At 51.9% G+C, this 18,251-nt stretch overlaps 2 protein-coding genes across 2 annotated transcripts; both read right to left on the bottom strand.

Annotated features, from left to right (window-relative positions):
- Window positions 1–681: 681 nt before the first annotated feature.
- Window positions 682–4,788, bottom strand: cox5ba (cytochrome c oxidase subunit 5Ba). The gene is made up of 4 exons (XM_080510476.1): window positions 4,628–4,788; window positions 3,581–3,651; window positions 1,199–1,298; window positions 682–1,119 (listed from the first exon to the last, which is right to left on the bottom strand). The coding sequence occupies exons 1-4, from the start codon at window positions 4,773–4,775 to the stop codon at window positions 1,007–1,009; spliced, it is 432 nt and encodes a 143-aa protein (XP_080366602.1). The 5' UTR covers window positions 4,776–4,788; the 3' UTR covers window positions 682–1,006.
- A 408-nt stretch (window positions 4,789–5,196) lies between these two features.
- LOC308140635 (drebrin-like protein B) lies at window positions 5,197–10,482 on the bottom strand. Its single transcript, XM_080510487.1, has 14 exons — window positions 10,374–10,482; window positions 10,236–10,291; window positions 9,869–9,981; window positions 9,687–9,761; window positions 9,312–9,455; window positions 9,125–9,202; window positions 8,884–9,035; window positions 8,739–8,793; window positions 8,543–8,596; window positions 8,036–8,135; window positions 7,738–7,842; window positions 5,841–5,963; window positions 5,531–5,749; window positions 5,197–5,421 (listed from the first exon to the last, which is right to left on the bottom strand). The coding sequence occupies exons 1-14, from the start codon at window positions 10,454–10,456 to the stop codon at window positions 5,285–5,287; spliced, it is 1,494 nt and encodes a 497-aa protein (XP_080366613.1). The 5' UTR covers window positions 10,457–10,482; the 3' UTR covers window positions 5,197–5,284.
- Between the last annotated feature and the right edge of the window lie 7,769 nt (window positions 10,483–18,251).

Here is an 18,251-nt window from a genome sequence, read left to right as displayed (position 1 = left end):
AGCAAAGATTGGCCATTTACTTCTTCGGGTTCCACATTTGATGAACTTCAAAGTAAAAGCAAAGATTGGCCTTTTACTTCTTTAGGTTCCACATTTGATGAACTTCAAAATAAAAGCAAAGATTGGCATTTTACTTCTTTAGGTTCCACATTTGATGAACTTCAAAGTAAAAGCAAAGATTGGCCATTTACTTCTTTAGGTTCCACATTTGATGAACTTCAAAATAAAAGCAAAGATTGGCCATTTACTTCTTCGGGTTCCACATTTGATGAACTTCAAAATAAAAGCAAAGATTGGCCATTTACTTCTTTAGGTTCCACATTTGATGAACTTCAAAGTAAAAGCAAAGATTGGCCATTTACTTCTTTAGGTTCCACATTTGATGAACTTCAAAGTAAAAGCAAAGATTGGCCATTTACTTCTTTAGGTTCCACATTTGATGAACTTCAAAGTAAAAGCAAAGATTGGCCATTTACTTCTTTAGGTTCCACATTTGATGAACTTCAAAGTAAAAGCAAAGATTGTTTGTTCTTTTCATGCCTGTGATTTATAATTATATATATTATACTACTACTAAACAGTAAGAGGTAATACATACATATATATATATATATATATGTATGTGTATTCATAAAGTACTAAGAATAAAGAGAGGTCAGAGGTCAGAGGTCAGAGGTCACAGAGTTTTATTGGTGGAGTAACGTGGTACAAGAGTACAAGAGTGTAAACTGAAGCAGTGGAAATGTAGAGAAGAACAAGTTGCGTCCCAAACGTTGAGAATGTAACACAGACTGATGAGGTCATCGGGGGGGGGGGGGGGGCGGAGCCAGGTGCAGACCAATCAGGCGACGGCTCTCTGACGACCGGGACGCCGACGGGAAGCGGCGCCGGAGACGGGGAGCGAGAGCGTCCGGCTGTCTGCATGTGGCTCCGCCCACCGCGGGGGGCGGGGGGTTGGTAGTGGGTGACCAGCCTGTCGCGTGGCCCCGCCCACCAGGGGGAGGGGCTAGTGGGGCAGCTCGTGGGCGACCAGCTTGTAGTGGGAGCCGCAGGACGGGCAGCGCTGCGCCTCGCCCTCGTGCAGCCAGAACCACACCACGGCGGTGTTGTCCTCCTCACCTGCACAGACCAAACACAACCGTCACCACGGCGACCAGGTGAACGGTGTGAACGAGGAGGTGAGCGAGTGACGACTCACACACGCATCCCACGATCCGCTTGTTGGTGATGGAGGGAACCAGGTGGGGGTCCACCTTGGAGCCGGCGTAGCCTTTAGGCTTCATCATGCTGTAGGGGTCCTGTGAACACATGAGGGTGAACACATGAGTGTGAACACATGAGAGTGACACATGACGGTGAACACGTGAGGGTGAACACATGAGTGAACACGTGAGTGAACACGTGAGTGAACACGTGAGGGTGAACACGTGAGGGTGAACACGTGAGGGTGAACACATGAGTGAACACATGAGTGAACACATGAGTGATTACATGAGACATGTGAGAGTGAACACGTCGGTCCCAACGTCCAGTCATAACATTAACTCTAGCATTCAGTCGGTCCCAACGTCCAGTCGGTCCCAACGTCCAGTCGTAACATTAAGTCTAGCATCCAGTCGGTCCCAATGTCCAATCGTAACGTTAACTCTAGCATCCAGTCGGTCCCAACGTCCAGTCATAATGTTAACTCTAGCATTCAGTCGGTCTCAACGTCCAGTCATAACATTAACTCTAGCATCCAGTCGGTCCCAACGTCCAGTCATAACATTAACTCTAGCATTCAGTCGGTCTCAACGTCCAGTCGGTCCCAACGTCCAGTCGTAGCATTAAGTCTAGCATCCAGTCGGTCCCAATGTCCAATCATAACGTTAACTCTAGCATCCAGTCGGTCCCACCGTCCAGTCGGTCCCAACGTCCAGTCATAATGTTAACTCTAGCATTCAGTCGGTCCCAACGTCCAGTCGTAACATTAAGTCTAGCATCTAGTCGGTCCCAATGTCCAATCGTAACGTTAATTCTAGCATCCAGTCAGTCCCAACGTCCAGTCGGTCCCAACGTCCAGTCATAACGTTAACTCTAGCATCCAGTCGGTCCCAACGTCCAATCATAACGTTAACTCTAGCATCCAGTCGGTCCCAACGTCCAGTCGGTCGCCACGTCCAGTTGGTTCTTACATCCAGTTGATTCTAACATGCAGTCGGTCCTAATGTCCTGTCGATCTTAAAGTCTGGTCAGTTCTAACGTCCAGTCGTAACGTGAAGCTTAACGTTCAATGGGCCCTGGTCAGTGTTCGCTTCCAGCCGGTCCCAACGTCCAGTCGGTCCCAACCTCCAGTCGTAACGCTAACTCTAGCATCCAGTCGGTCCCAACGTCCAGTCGTAACGCTAACTCTAGCATTCAGTCGGTCCCAACGTCCAGTCATAATGTTAACTCTAGCATTCAGTCGGTCCCAACGTCCAGTCGGTCCCAACGTCCAGTCGTAACATTAAGTCTAGCATCCAGTCGGTCCCAATGCCCAATCGTAACGTTAACTCTAGCATCCAGTCGGTCCCAACGTCCAGTCGGTCCCAACGTCCAGTCATAACGTTAACTCTAGCATCCAGTCGGTCCCAACGTCCAGTCGGTCGTCACGTCCAGTTGGTTCTTACATCCAGTTGATTCTAACATGCAGTCAGTCCTAATGTCCTGTCGATCTTAAAGTCTGGTCAGTTCTAACGTCCAGTCGTAACGTGAAGCCTAACGTTCAATGGGCCCTGGTCAGTGTTCGCTTCCAGCCGGTCCCAACGTCCAGTCGGTCCCAACGTCCAGTCGTAACGTTAACTCTAGCATCCAGTCGGTCCCAACGTCCAGTTGTAACGCTAACTCTAGCATTCAGTCGGTCCCAACGTCCAGTCATAATGTTAACTCTAGCATTCAGTCGGTCCCAACGTCCAGTCGGTCCCAACGTCCAGTCGTAACATTAAGTCTAGCATCCAGTCGGTCCCAATGCCCAATCGTAACGTTAACTCTAGCATCCAGTCGGTCCCAACGTCCAGTCGGTCCCAACGTCCAGTCATAACGTTAACTCTAGCATCCAGTCGGTCCCAACGTCCAGTCGGTCCCAACGTCCAGTCGTAACATTAAGTCTAGCATCCAGTCGGTCCCAATGTCCAATCATAACGTTAACTCTAGCATCCAGTCGGTCCCAACGTCCAGTCGGTCCCAACGTCCAGTCGTAACGTTAACTCTAGCATCCAGTCGGTCCCAACGTCCAACCGTAACGTTAACTCTAGCATCCAGTCGGTCCCAACGTCCAGTCGGTCGTCACGTCCAGTTGGTTCTTACATCCAGTTGATTCTAACATGCAGTCGGTCCTAATGTCCTGTCGATCTTAAAGTCTGGTCAGTTCTAACGTCCAGTCGTAACGTGAAGCCTAACGTTCAATGGGCCCTGGTCAGTGTTCGCTTCCAGCCGGTCCCAACGTCCAGTCGGTCCCAACGTCCAGTCGTAACGTTAACTCTAGCATTCAGTCGGTCCCAACGTCCAGTCGTAACATGAAGCTCCACTGGCGAGACGTGGATCTGAGAAGCAGGCGTCGTACCGCTCCCTCCTTCATGGCCTTCATGATGACCTTCTCCAGTCCTGTAGCCTGCTCCTCATCGGTAGGAATACCTGCATGCACACACACACACACACACACACACACACACACACACACACACACACACACACACACACACACACACACACACACACACACACACACAATTAGCAACAATAGAATCATTGAAACTTGTTTAACAGACTTTTAAATAATAAAATGTTGACCTGAACAAACGACACGCCTGCAGAATTTAGACGAGCGGAAAACGCAAGAGAGAACGTTCGCGCTATTTATACTGCGTAACCGCTAACGAGGCTACCATGACCTTTGACCCCCGGGCGATTTACAAACGACCCTGTATCTCATCTTCAATCTCCGGGTGCGCTGCTCTGCCAGATGTTTGTCGACGCTCCACCTTTCGTGTCAGCAAAAGGTCGCTATGCTAGCTCTACCGCTACGCTAGCACCCCGATAGGCGGTGCCCGACATCGTACCAGTCAAATATCTCGTGCGCTCTCACGAGAGGACGTCGGTCTTGGAATCTACGATATACTGCAGTAGACGCAGTAGTAGATGTAGCCTTGCGTATCTCTTCCAGTACATCGAGGCTTTGGCGCCCCCTGGTGGAGCTCTGACGTCACGTCTTCACCGATATAGTTGAATCAGATTAAATAAGAGATTTTATATATTAAAGTTTGACAATGTTTGAAACACCTAAACCTTTTGAATATTTAGGATCCTAAGAGGAGTTTTAAAGCCTTTTCAGTGAAGATCTCGGTTCCAGAGTGGATTATTTCTCATAGTCAAGATTATTATTTATCAGTTCATTTCGAACAGGAAGTGACTGAACCACCCATTTTAAGCAGAAATACAACGAATACAAAGCACGTTTCAGTCCGTTTCTGTGATATAAAGCCTGAATCTAGACGGAGGCGGTAGTTTAATCCCGGTAATCTGCGTTCTGCCCTTGCGGGAGACCGCTCGTCCTCTACCGGCTCCCGTCCCCCGCTGTACCCGCTGTGTGCTGCGTGTGCTCCGGCCTCACCTCCAGCGGACATCCCGCGGCTCAGGGCGGGCAGCGGGCCTCCGGCGGCGGGCCCCAGGCTGGCCTGGAGGACCGGAGCTGCCGCCCGGCTTCCCGGGAGCCTCGTCCCGGACCTCAGCGCGGAGCGGAGTAGTAACCTTGCAGCCATCTTTACTTCTTCACCAACGATTCCGTCGACTGTTGGTGACGTCATGGTCCGCGCATGCGCTATCCGACGCGTTAAACGTCATCGTAAAAAAATAAAATAAAATAAAATAAAATAACATAACATAACATAACATAACATAAAATAAAATAAAATAAAATAAAATAAAATAAAATAAAATAAAATAAAATAAAATAAAATAAAATAAAATAAAATAAAACCAAATTAAATTAAATTAAATTAAATTAAATTAAATTAAATTAAATTAAATTAAATTAAATTAAATTAAATTAAATGCTTTCATTGAATTGGTTTTAAATTGGTTTCACACTGGTATAAATCTGGTTCTAATTTGGTTTTGAACTTATTTTAATTTAGTGATCCCCAAACCAACAGAGACATGACGACACGCTGAGACTGATGAAGAAGTTTATTGCCGATGACGTTTTGAGGATTAATGAGACGCGATGAACCAGAACCAATCAGTGATCAATGTTTAGAAGCAAAGAGGTTTAAAGAAGCTCCACGTAGTTGGCGGGGAACATCCCGTAGTGTCCGTCTGGACCGTAGCCTCGCCACCAGCCCTCGTCCAGCATGTCGATGTGGGTGATGATGTCATCGGGGTCAAAGGTGATTTCCGTGTCGTCCACTGCGAAGCCACAAATAAAGATTGATTCAAAGTGTTGGAGCCAGAGCAAGGAGCGGCATGCAGTCTCGCCACAAGATGGCCGTCTAAACGGGAAACCAAACGTTCGTACCGGCCTGATAGTCGTACACGGCTCGAGCGCAGATGCCCTGGTCGCCATGGTCACCCTGGCCGCCATGGTCACTGGGGTCGCCCTGATCGAAGTGGTCATCGTGGTCACCGTGGTTGCCATGGTCACTCCTAATTGGCTGCGGCAGCGTGTCGTACAGGCCATTCTGGCTCGTGATTGGCTGAGGCAGCGTGTCGTACAGAAAGTCCTGAGCCGGAGGTTCTGAAGGAGAACAGAGAGGAACGTCTCAGGGTCAGGAACCGGGAACAGGAAGTGTCCGAAGGTGTGACAGGAAGTAGAAAGTTTCTCAGACCTGAAGGAGCTTCAGCTGCATCGTCATCAAACTCATCTGACCACTCCTGCTCCTCCTGCTGCTCCTGCTGCTCCTGCTGCTCCTGCTGCTCCTCCTGCTCCTCCTCTGCAGTGTACAGGTTCTCTGAGGTCAGAGGTCAACAGACAAATTCAGGGTATTTATGTAGGAAGACTACGCCTTCTCCCTCAGCTGCCGACTGTACAGGTGAGGCTGTTACCTGCCGACTGTACAGGTGAGGCTGTTACCTGCCGACTGTACAGGTGAGGCTGTTACCTGCCGACTGTACAGGTGAGGCTGTTACCTGCCGACTGTACAGGTGAGGCTGTTACCTGCCGACTGTACAGGTGAGGCTGTTACCTGCCGACTGTACAGGTGAGACCGTTACCTGCCGACTGTACAGGTGAGGCCGTTACCTGCCGACTGTACAGGTGACGCCGTTGCCTGCCAACTGTACAGGTGAGGCCGTGACCTGCCGACTGTACAGGTGAGGCCGTTACCTGCCGACTGTACAGGTGAGGCCGTTACCTGCCGACTGTACGGGTGATGCCGTTACCTGCCAACTGTACAGGTGAGACTGTTACCTGCTGACTGTACAGGTGAGGCCGTTACCTGCCGACTGTACAGGTGAGGCCGTTACCTGCCTACTGTACAGGTGAGACTGTTACCTGCCGACTGTACAGGTGACGCTGCTACCTGCCAACTGTACAGGTGAGGCCGTTACCTGCCGACTGTACAGGTGAGGTTGTTACCTGCCGACTGTACAGGTGAGGCTGTTACCTGCGGACTGTACAGGTGAGGCTGTTACCTGCCGACTGTACAGGTGAGGCTGTTACCTGCCGCCTGTACGGGTGAGGCTGTTACCTGCCGACTGTACAGGTGAGGCCGTTACCTGCCGACTGTACAGGTGAGGCCGTTACCTGCCTACTGTACAGGTGAGACTGTTACCTGCCGACTGTACAGGTGACGCTGCTACCTGCCAACTGTACAGGTGAGGCCGTTACCTGCCGACTGTACAGGTGAGGTTGTTACCTGCCGACTGTACAGGTGAGGCTGTTACCTGCGGACTGTACAGGTGAGGCTGTTACCTGCCGACTGTACAGGTGAGGCTGTTACCTGCCGCCTGTACGGGTGAGGCTGTTACCTGCCGACTGTACAGGTGAGGCTGTTACCTGCCGACTGTACAGGTGAGGCTCTTACCTGCCGACTGTACAGGTGAGGCTGTTACCTGCGGACTGTACAGGTGAGGTTGTTACCTGCCGACTGTACAGGTGAGGCTGTTACCTGCTGACTGTACAGGTGAGGCCGTTACCTGCCGACTGTACAGGTGAGGCCGTTACCTGCCTACTGTACAGGTGAGACTGTTACCTGCTGACTGTACAGGTGAGGCCGTTACCTGCCGACTGTACAGGTGAGACCGTTACCTGCCAACTGTACAGGTGAGACCGTTACCTGCCAACTGTACAGGTGAGGCTGTTACCTGCCGACTGTACAGGTGAGGCTGTTACCTGCCGACTGTACAGGTGAGGCTGTTACCTGCCGACTGTACAGGTGACGCTGCTACCTGCCAACTGTACAGGTGAGGCTGTTACCTGCCAACTGTACAGGTGAGACTGTTACCTGCCGACTGTACAGGTGAGGCTGTTACCTGGCGACTGTACAGGTGAGGCTGTTACCTGCCGACTGTACAGGTGAGGCCGTTGCCTGCCGACTGTACAGGTGAGGCCGTTACCTGCCGACTGTACAGGTGAGGCCGTTACCTGCCGACTGTACAGGTGAGGTTGTTACCTGCCGACTGTACAGGTGAGGTTGTTACCTGCCGACTGTACAGGTGAGGTTGTTTCCTGCCGACTGTACAGGTGAGGCCATTACCTGCCAACTGTACAGGTGAGACTGTTACCTGGAGGATGTACAGGTGAGGCTGGAGGGGAAACAGTCGGTTGAGGGGTGACGACTGGAGACGTCGTCCAGTTGGTCTGAGACAGAAACGGACTCTGCAGCTTCCCTGACGATGAAACACAAACATCATGTTGTTGTTGTTGTTGTTGTTGTTGTTTTGTAGAAGGTCAGTTTATTTGTCTTGTCGCCAATCAGAGTTAATCCTGAAGTTAATCCAGAATATAAACCAGAGTTAATCCTGAAGTTCCCTCGATAAAAGAAGACCCAGTGTTGTTGTTGTTGTTGTTGTTGTTGTTTACCTGGTGAGGATGCAGGCGCGGACGACCTCTCACTTTGACCTCTCTGTTGAAACACGTCTCGGGGATTAAACGACCGCTGACCAATCAGAGCCTTGGCCTCCTGAGGAGGAAGAGGAGGAGTCACACAGTAGAACTGCAGCTCCCACAATGCACCTGGGGAACTTCGCCTCTCAACCATAGTCAGTGAACGCCTCGCATTGCGTTCAGGGACCGGACGTGGTCATGAACACAACGCGAGGCGTTCAATGACCACATTTAGTCCCTGAATGCAACGCCAGGCGTTCACGTTGCGTTCAGGGACTGAATGTGGTCAGTGAATGCAATGCGAGGCGTTGACGACCACGTTTGCTGGTCAGTGAACGCCACGCGCTGTGTTCAGGGACCAGACGTGGACAGTGAACGCCTCGCGTTGCGTTCAGGGACTAAATGTGGACAGTGAACGCCTCGCGTTGCGTTCAGGGACTAAATGTGGACACTGAACGCCTCGCGTTGCGTTCAGGGACTCACCGTGGCTCCCTGCCTCCAGTCTCTCTCAGTTCTCTCAGTCTGGACGTCCTGCAGCTTCAACAACAAATAAATACGGAGTTGATTTGAATCCTTGTTTAGATGGAAAGTTCACTCCTCCTCCTCCTCCTCCTCCTCCTCCTCCTCCTCCTCCTCCTCCTCCTGCAGGAGGTGATGGAAGTGATGGAGCACTCCTTACCTGTCGTTCCTCCTCCTTCTTCCTCTCCGCCTCCTCCCTCTGCTTCACTACACGTCTGCAAAAATCAAACATGTGAGTTCCTCCTCCTCCTCCTCCTCCTCCTCCTCCTCCTCCTCCTCCTCCTCCTGCTCCTCCTCCTCCTCACCTCTCCGCCTCGATCTGAGCTGCTCTCTCTTTCGTTCTTCTCTCCAGCTCTTTCATCTGTTTCTCCTCTACCTCTATTCTCTCCTTCTCCACCTTCAGTTTCTCCTCCTGTGTCCGTTTCTTCTCGTCACGGCGACGCAACTCCTCGTCCCTCTGGGGAGAACACACACCCTCAGTGTGTGTGTGTGTGTGTGAGAGAGAGAGAGAGAGAGAGAGAGAGAGAGAGAGAGAGAGAGAGAGACCTGAGTTTGGGCCCAGAAGTCATCCTTCTTCGTTTGTTGGATTTCGTCCACCGCGTTGGTCTTTCGATACACGGAACCCTGCAGGGGGGGGGGGGGGGGGGCGGAGCTTAATGTGGTTGTGTGTGTGTGTGTATGTGTGTGTGTGTGTATGAGTGTGTGAGTGTGTGTGTGTGTGTGTCTGTGTCACCACTGGTTCTCTGGGAGTGTCCCTGAACGCCTCGTCTCTCTGATGGAAGCTGAAGTTTGCCCCAGAAGCTTTGGACACTTTGCTCAGGATGAGCTCCGGCTCCACGTCCTGCTCGTCCCGGGCGTTGATGGTCACATGGGCCCCCTGGACACACACACACACACACACACACACACACACACACACACACACACACACACACACACAAGGACGTAGATTTGAAATAATTTAATATTTGTTCACTGAAATAAAGTCGTAGAACTTAATGTTTGTTCTGGTTCTGATCCAATGAATCTGCAGCATGAGAACCCTGTACCGTGTGTGTGCGTGTGTGTGTGTGTGTGGGTGTGTGTGTGTGTGTGTGTGCGGACTGACCTTCAGAAATGAAGCGATGGAGCTCAGATGATTCGCACACATTCCTTTACGAGAGTCTTTCACACCTTCACCTGTCTGCAACACACACACACACACACACACACACACTCAACTGTAACAGGAAGTCACTATTTCGTTTGTGTGTGTGTGTGTGTTAGTGTGTGTGTGTGTGTGTGTCTTACCCAGTTTATGAGGACATATTTGGGCAGACCAGAGTTGGGGTCTTGGACGCGACAGAAGGCGAACATCACCTTCCCGCTGTTCAGCTCCTCCTGCAGCTCCTCCAACCCCCCATCTACACACACACACACACACACACACACACACACACACACACACACACACACACACACACACACACTTCACTTGAGAAATTGCTGTGAAAATTTAACGACGTCCCATAATTCCCTGCACCATCACATCCGACGGTGCCATCCGCCCCCCCCCCCCCCCCCCCCCCAGGCGACGCCCCGCCCCCCTCGGAGCCCCCCTGGGGGAGGAGGGGGGCGGGGCTTCCAGCCACCTGGACCAGCCTGCAGGTGAGTTTACCTCCAGTTCCACACACTCTGATGACGTTGGAGTTTCCTTCGTAGGTGAAGAGACACCTGAAACCCAGAGGGGGGGGGGGGGGGGGGGGTTAGAGCTCCGGGAGGGGGGGGGCAGGAAGCCTCTCTTGTTTGGTCTCACCAGTTTGTGTCCGTCTTGCCGTCCACCACGTCCTTGTAGGCCGCCAGCAGCGCCGCGCCGTTCTTGCTCAGGTCCACCGCCATCGTCCCGCCGCCGCCGCTCCGACTGCGCCGGGGAATCCGACCGGTCGGTCCGGAGCCTCCAAACCTGCGGAGCCGCATTCCTCCCCACCCCGGGAACGCCGCGGGGGGGCGCCGCCCACAGCGCAGCCGCTCAGACCGGGCGCCCCCTGCTGGCCGGCGTGCGGCAAGGCCTCTGCAGGGGTCAGCCGGGGGTCGGCTGGGGTCGGCGGGGGTCGGTGGGGGTCGGTGGGGGTCACCCGGGGGCAAGCTGCTGCACGTGAAAGGAGGAGCCTCAGGACTGGTTCTTTATATTTGTTATGCAATGAAGAGTGATGAACTGATCTGGAAGTGAAACTGTGAAGGAGAAACACAAATAAACACGTTGGGCCTCGACTTTCACTTTCAGCCCCCCCCCCCCCCCCCAGAGGAAAAGCTGCTACATTAGCCTGAAGCTAACCTGCCCTTGTGTTTAATGTGGCGCCGATGAGCATCACAAGTTCTGGACTCGGGTTTTCCAGCTGAGAACCAGAGGTCCAGGTGAGCTCCAGGCCCACTGGGATCCCGTGTGGAGAACCGAGTCTGTCAACTAGTCTTATCAGCTCATAACCTGCTAGTAACCGGGCAATGCTAGTACTGGTTATGATGGTAGGAAGACCTTCTCCCTACGTTTAGACGAGCTCATGTTTTAGGGATTGATTGAGGCGACGCGCCATAACTTTTTCTTTTTTTTTAGTAGCAGGTTGTTCAGTTATTATCAATCAGGGATTCATGTTGCCGAGGAAACGGGACGAGAGAGAGAGAGAGAGAGAGATTTGAAAGTGTTTTGAAAGAGAAGAGGTCATTTTCTTCAACAGAAATAGTTTTGAGGACGAACACTTGAATAATTAGAAGCTTTATTTGTATTGTGGTTTTGACTCTTTAATAAAATCAGTGTTCGACACCTGATTGGTTCCCGAGTTTTGATTTAGTTCAACACTTGTTCTTTTCAGTGCAGTTGGTGTATAAGACGTGTCGACACACTGGGCCGACGACACTCTATTGTTTCTTGTCTTTGCTTTTTATGTTTGCTGGTGAAGTAATCCAAAAGTAACTAAAAGTAACTCAGGTACTGTAATGGATTGCATTTTTTCAAGTAACCCTCCCAACCCTGCTGATGAAATGGAGTGTCTCCATGGCAACCAACACTCCTCTCCTCTGATTTCCTCTTGTTGCTATGAAGTCATCTCCTCTACTCTCCTTTCATCTCCTCTTGTTGCTATGACGCCATCTCCTCTGCTTTCCTTTCATCTCCCCTGCTCTCCTTACATCTCCTCTCGGTGCTATGAAGTCATCTCCTCTGCTTTCCTTTCATCTCCCCTGCTCTCCTTACATCTCCTCTTGTTGCTATGAAGTCATCTCCTCTGCTCTCCTTTCATCTCCCAGACTATAAATAACCAGGCAGCTCATCACTTTACACATCATTCAAGAGATTCAAGTGACGAGAGCTAAAAGCGATTTTCGAAGTTCCAGACCTTTACATTTTTCCACCAAGAAACCAACCATGTCGTCCGTGAACCCACAGCCTAGCCAGTGTTATATCCCGCCGGCACCTCAGTACTTCATCCCGCCGGTACCTCAGTACTTCATCCCGCCGGTACCTCAGTACTTCATCCCGCCGGCACCTCAGTACTTCATCCCGCCGGCACCTCAGTACTTCATCCCGCCGGTACCTCAGTATTTCATCCCGCCGGTGCCACAATACTACTACCCACAGGCGCCGCCGTACTACTACCCACAGGCGCCGCCGTACTACTACCCACAGGTAAGTGTCTTTAATTCTAGGATTTAAATGATCAGAGTTGAACAATTATTTGGAAATACAACTTATAAATTCAATATTAGATCTGGGTAGAATCTAGACCAGTACTATGAATGCAGTAAGTACAGTAAAGCCCCATTAAATAAACAATGGGGTACAACATACTGCAACAGAGCCTTCTGATCTAGTACTACCTTTTAGAGTTGTGTCTGTACAGTCTGTTTACCTTGACTCCTTCAGAATCCACTCAGACCCTCTGATTTGCTCGATCAAATGTCATTTATTTGGTGCACTCCTGACAATAAGTATGGAAATGTGGCCTGAAACTTTACTCCAGGAATACTGACACTGAAACTGTGTCTCTGAAGTAAAGCACCATGTTTCTGTGAAAGAAATTGAAGCCAAAATCTACATTAGAACTTTTTTTGACATGAAACAAAACAAGTCCAACTTAGACGTTTCCTGGATTCTGAAGAAGTCAAGATGTCGGCCTTCTTCCTCCCTGTGAGCTTCTGTGGATGTTCACTGTCTTTCTTCTGTTTCTCTACTTCAAATTTCAGCCCAGCAGCAGCCAGGCTCCAGTGCAGCAGCCGAACAACACCCAGGCTCCAGTGCAGCAGCCGAACAACACCCAGGCTCCAGTGCAGCAGCCGAACAACACCCAGGCTCCAGTGCAGCAGCCGAACAACACCCAGGCTCCAGTGCAGCAGCCGAACAACACCCAGGCTCCAGTGCAGCAGCCGAACAACACCCAGGCTCCAGTGCAACAGCCGAACAACACCCAGGCTCCAGTGCAGCAGCCGAGCAGAACCCAGGTTCAGGCTCCAGTGCAGCAGCCAAGCAGAACCCAGGTTCCAGTGCAGCAGCCAAGCAAAACTCAGGCTCCAGTGCAGCAGCCAAGCAGAACCCAGGTTCCAGTGCAGCAGCCAAGCAAAACTCAGGCTCCAGTGCAGCAGCCAAGCAGAACCCAGGTTCCAGTGCAACAGCCAAGCAAAACCCAGGTTAAGGCTCCAGTGCAGCAGCCAAGCAAAACCCAGGTTAAGGCTCCAGTGCAGCAGCCAAGCAGCACCAAAGCTCCAGTGCAGCAGCCAAGCAAAACCCAGGTTAAGGCTCCAGTGCAGCAGCCAAGCAAAACCCAGGTTAAGGCTCCAGTGCAGCAGCCAAGCAGCACCAAAGCTCCAGTGCAGCAGCCAAGCAGCACCAAAGCTCCAGTGCAGCAGCCAAGCAGCACCAAAGCTCCAGTGCAGCAGCCAAGCAAAACTCAGGCTCCAGTGCAGCAGCCAAGCAAAACCCAGGTTCAGGCTCCAGTGCAGCAGCCAAGCAGCACCAAAGCTCCAGTGCAGCAGCCAAGCAAAACCCAGGTTAAGGCTCCAGTGCAGCAGCCAAGCAGCACCAAAGCTCCAGTGCAGCAGCCAAGCAGCACCAAAGCTCCAGTGCAGCAGCCAAGCAAAACTCAGGCTCCAGTGCAGCAGCCAAGCAAAACTCAGGCTCCAGAGCAGCAGCCAAGCAAAACTCAGGCTCCAGTGCAGCAGCCAAGCAAAACTCAGGTTCCAGTGCAGCAGCCAAGCAAAACTCAGGCTCCAGTGCAGCAGCCAAGCAAAACTCAGGCTCCAGAGCAGCAGCCAAGCAAAACCCAGGCTCCAGAGCAGCAGCCAAGCAAAACTCAGGTTCCAGTGCAGCAGCCAAGCAAAACCCAGGTTCCAGAGCAGCAGCCAAGCAAAACTCAGGTTCCAGTGCAGCAGCCAAGCAAAACTCAGGCTCCAGTGCAGCAGCCAAGCAAAACTCAGGCTCCAGAGCAGCAGCCAAGCAAAACTCAGGCTCCAGAGCAGCAGCCAAGCAAAACCCAGGTTCCAGAGCAGCAGTTGCAGCCTGAACAACAGGTACAGCAGGTTGCGGAGCCTGAACTGAAACAGCATCTCAAGGAGCATAAGGCACCTGAACAGATGCTGCCGCCTGAAGAGAAACAGAAGCCCGAGGAGAGACAGTGGAGACAGAATCCCGAGGAGGGACAGTGGAGACAGAATCCCGAGAAGAGACAGTGGAGACAGAATCCCGAAGAGAGACAGTGGAGAGAGAATCCCGAGGAGGGACAGTGGAGACAGAATCCTGAGAAGAGACAGTGGAGACAGAATCCCGAGGAGGGACAGTGGAGACAGAATCCCGAGAAGAGACAGTGGAGACAGAATCCCGAGGAGGGACAGTGGAGACAGAATCCCGAGAAGAGACAGTGGAGACAGAATCCCGAGAAGAGACAGTGGAGACAGAATCCCGAGGAGGGACAGTGGAGACAGAATCCCGAGGAGGGACAGTGGAGACAGAATCCCGAGAAGAGACAGTGGAGACAGAATCCCGAGAAGAGACAGTGGAGACAGAATCCCGAGGAGGGACAGTGGAGACAGAATCCCGAGAAGAGACAGTGGAGACAGAATCCTCAGGAGAGCCAGAATGCTGATGTCCAGCTCCACCAGTCAAGTAATGCTTGGAGTGCCAGCAGGAGGACGATGGATGCAAAGGACACTGAGGTGCAGGAAACACAGGTAAGGGCAAACACACTACCGACACGACTGTAATGTTCCTGAATAGAATCTGTTCAGTCCGACAGCTTCCGTCCCGCTGATTAAGCACATTTTCTCATCGTTTCCTCCCCCAGGACCTCTTGGGGAAAGTGCGGAGCATCCTCAACAAGCTGACCCCCGAGAAGTTTGAGCGGCTGATGGATCGGATAGCCGAGCTGAACATCGACACGGAGGAGAGTCTCAGCGGCGTCGTCAACCTGATCGTTGACAAGGCCCTTGACGAGGCCAACTACTCTGAGCTCTATGCCAAGATGTGCAAACGCCTTTCAACTGTAAGGAGGAATTTTCATTTATTGCCATATAGATCAGCGTCACTGTGGACATTTGACAACAAGAGACATTGGTTTATAGTCGTAAATTCGTTTGTGTGAACGTCGAGTTGATTGGAGAGACAAGTGGGTTAAAGATTACATAGAAATCCGCGTAACTATTCCCGGATTCCCATTGAAGGCAACGTGCCAGAGGTGTGTCGTCTTGACGACAGTCTACCCAATAAGCAGTAACAACTCCTAACCTCCACCTCTTTCTGTGGTTCCCAGATGAAGGTGCAGGGGACCAACCAACCAAACAGCACCGTGACGTTTCAGCGGCTGCTGCTGGACCGTTGCCAGAAGGAGTTTGAGAAAGGCAGGTTGGAAGACGTCAACCTTGAGAAGAAGCAGAAAGAGCTGGACTCTGCTGCAACGGTAGGCGTTGAGCACACTTCCTCGCAAAGGTATGCCTGAACAACTCACCGATGCTAACGTCAAGATTTTGTTTGTCTTGTTTCCTTTAGCTGAAGGAGCGCCAGCAGCATACGGAGGAGCTGGAGGAAGCCAGAAATAAGGCCCGAAGGCACTCCACTGGCAACGTGAGGTTCGTCGGGGAACTCTTCAAGCTGAAGTTGCTGACCAAGCCCATCGTGTACGATTGTGTGACGAATCTGCTGAAGAAGAACCACGCAGAGTCGCTGGACTGTCTGAGCAAGCTCCTCACCACCGTCGGCAAAGACCTGGACTCCGAGGCGGGCAAGGTGAGACCGTAGACAAAACATAAACCCCCACATGCATTTACATCCATTTACTATTGAGATCAGATTCCAACTTCACATTGAGTGGTTTACCTCGTCTGTTCTTAGTAGAATGAAAGAAGTCGTGAATCTCTAAAAACTGCCGTTTGTTGCTATAAAACTGAGCAGCAAAAAATAAAACTCAACCCCTCTATGTTTTTGTTTTTGTTTTTGATCAGGAGAAAATGGACCAGTTCTTCAGTGAAATCAAGAAAATCGTCGATGGGAGGAAGACGTCCTCTCGAATCAGGTTTATGCTCATGGATGTCCTCGAGTTGAGACTGGTGAGTGTTTAGTGTGGAGGGTAGGGCTAGGGGTAGGGTTAGGGTTAGGGTTAGGTTTTAGGGTTTAGGGTTTAGGGTTTAGGGTTAGGGTTAGAGCTAGGGTTAGGGTTTAGGGTTAGGGTTAGGGTTAGGGTTAGGGTTAGGTTTTAGGGTTAGGGTTTAGGGTTTAGGGTTAGGTTTAGGTTTAGGTTTAGGAACAACTTCAGCCCTCAGAGGAACACAGACTTTAAATCCATGAGCTGTTTGTGTGAATCACGTCAGTAATCTAATCCGTTGGTTTCTCTTCAGAACCACTGGGTGCCGAGGAGAGCCCCCCAGGGCCCCCAAACCATCCAGCAGATTCACCTGGACGCCAAGAATGAAGAGCTTGAAGAGCAGAACAAAGTGGACGAGCTGCGGCCCAGATGGACAAATCTAGCAAAGAACTAAATCTGCAGAGGACCGACCCCCGTGGGAAGAACCCCACCCCCTCCACCACACCATCACCAACACCTACACCATCACCATCACCATCACCAACACCAGCACCAACACCTACAACCCCCTCCACCACCCCATCCTACCCCACCACCCGTAGGCGACCACATCCAGAATGAAGGGCTTCAAGCAGATGGACAAATCAAGCAAAGCCCTAAGTCTGGAGAAGACGGACCCTCGTGTGAAGAACCCCACCCCCTCCACCACACCATCACCATCACCAACACCAACACCAACACCTACAACCCCCTCCACCACCCCATCCTACCCCACCACCCGCAGGCGACCGCATCCAGAATGAAGGGCTTCAAGCAGATGGACAAATCAAGCAAAGCCATAAGTCTGGAGAAGACGGACCCTCGTGTGAAGAACCCGCCACCCCGCCACGCCGCCACCCCCCCCTCCACAACCCCATCCCACCCAAACAACAAAAACAATAAAAGAAAAAAAAAATGTAAAAACCTCACTGTGGTCACTGAAATGTCTTTAAGCTCACCATTACAGAGAAATAACAGACACACATGAAGAGTATGGAAAACGTTGAAGCCTCTTCCATTCGCTCTCAAACACTCGTCCTTTCCGTTGGAGTCGCTTCACTTTGCGCCGTTCCCACGTTGGTTTCTGACGTTCCGACCAGAACCGAGGATCTTCACACCCGGCAGAGAAATAATACACTTCGACACGAGCGCAGGAGACGTTTCACTCCCAGCAGCTGATCGGCGATTCAGTTCAAGGACGTTTTCCACTCAATTCCCAATGTGAATCAAAGGGAATGAAAACGGCCTGAAAAGGAGGAAGAATGAGAGAACGTTGAGAAGTCGTACTAAATATCAGGGCGGCTCACAAAAAGTGCAGGGACGTTTCCTCTGCAGGAAGTATGGCTTTAAAAGTAGGCGGGGCGTAGAGTAGGTGGGGCGTAGAGTAGGCGGGGCGTAGAGTAGGCGGGGCGTAGAGTAGGCGAGGCTTAGAGTAGGCGGGATGTAGAGTAGGCGGGAGGTAGAGTAGGGGGGGCGTAGAGTGGGCGGGAGGTAGAGTAGGCGGGGCGTAGAGTAGGCGAGGCTTAGAGTAGGCGGGATGTAGAGTAGGCGGGAGGTAGAGTAGGGGGGGCGTAGAGTGGGCGGGAGGTAGAGTAGGGGGGGCGTAGAGTAGGCGGGGCGTAGAGTAGGCGGGGCGTAGAGTAGGCGAGGCTTAGAGTAGGCGGGATGTAGAGTAGGCGGGAGGTAGAGTAGGGGGGGCGTAGAGTAGGCGAGGCTTAGAGTAGGCGGGATGTAGAGTAGGCGGGAGGTAGAGTAGGGGGGGCGTAGAGTGGGCGGGGCGCAGAGTAGGCGGGGCGTAGAGTGGGCGGGATGTAGAGTAGGCGGGGTGTAGAGTAGGCGGGATGTAGTGTAGGCGGGAGGTAGAGTAGGGGGGGCGTAGAGTGGGCGGGGCGCAGAGTAGGCGGGGCGTAGAGTGGGCGGGATGTAGAGTAGGCGGGGCGTAGAGTAGGCGAGGCGTAGAGTAGGCGGGATGTAGAGTAGGCGGGACGTAGAGTAGGCGGGATGTAGAGTAGGCGGGGCATAGAGTAGGCGGGATGTAGAGTAGGCGGGGCGTAGAGTAGGCGGGATGTAGTGTAGGCGGGGCGTAGAGTAGGCGG

The sequence above is a fragment of the Blennius ocellaris genome (assembly GCF_963422515.1).
Source record: "Blennius ocellaris genome assembly, chromosome: 15".
In the NCBI taxonomy this organism is placed as follows: Eukaryota; Metazoa; Chordata; class Actinopteri; order Blenniiformes; family Blenniidae; genus Blennius; species Blennius ocellaris.
The sequence above is the reverse complement of the archived record's forward strand: the minus strand, read 5'-3'. Positions and strand labels throughout refer to the sequence as shown.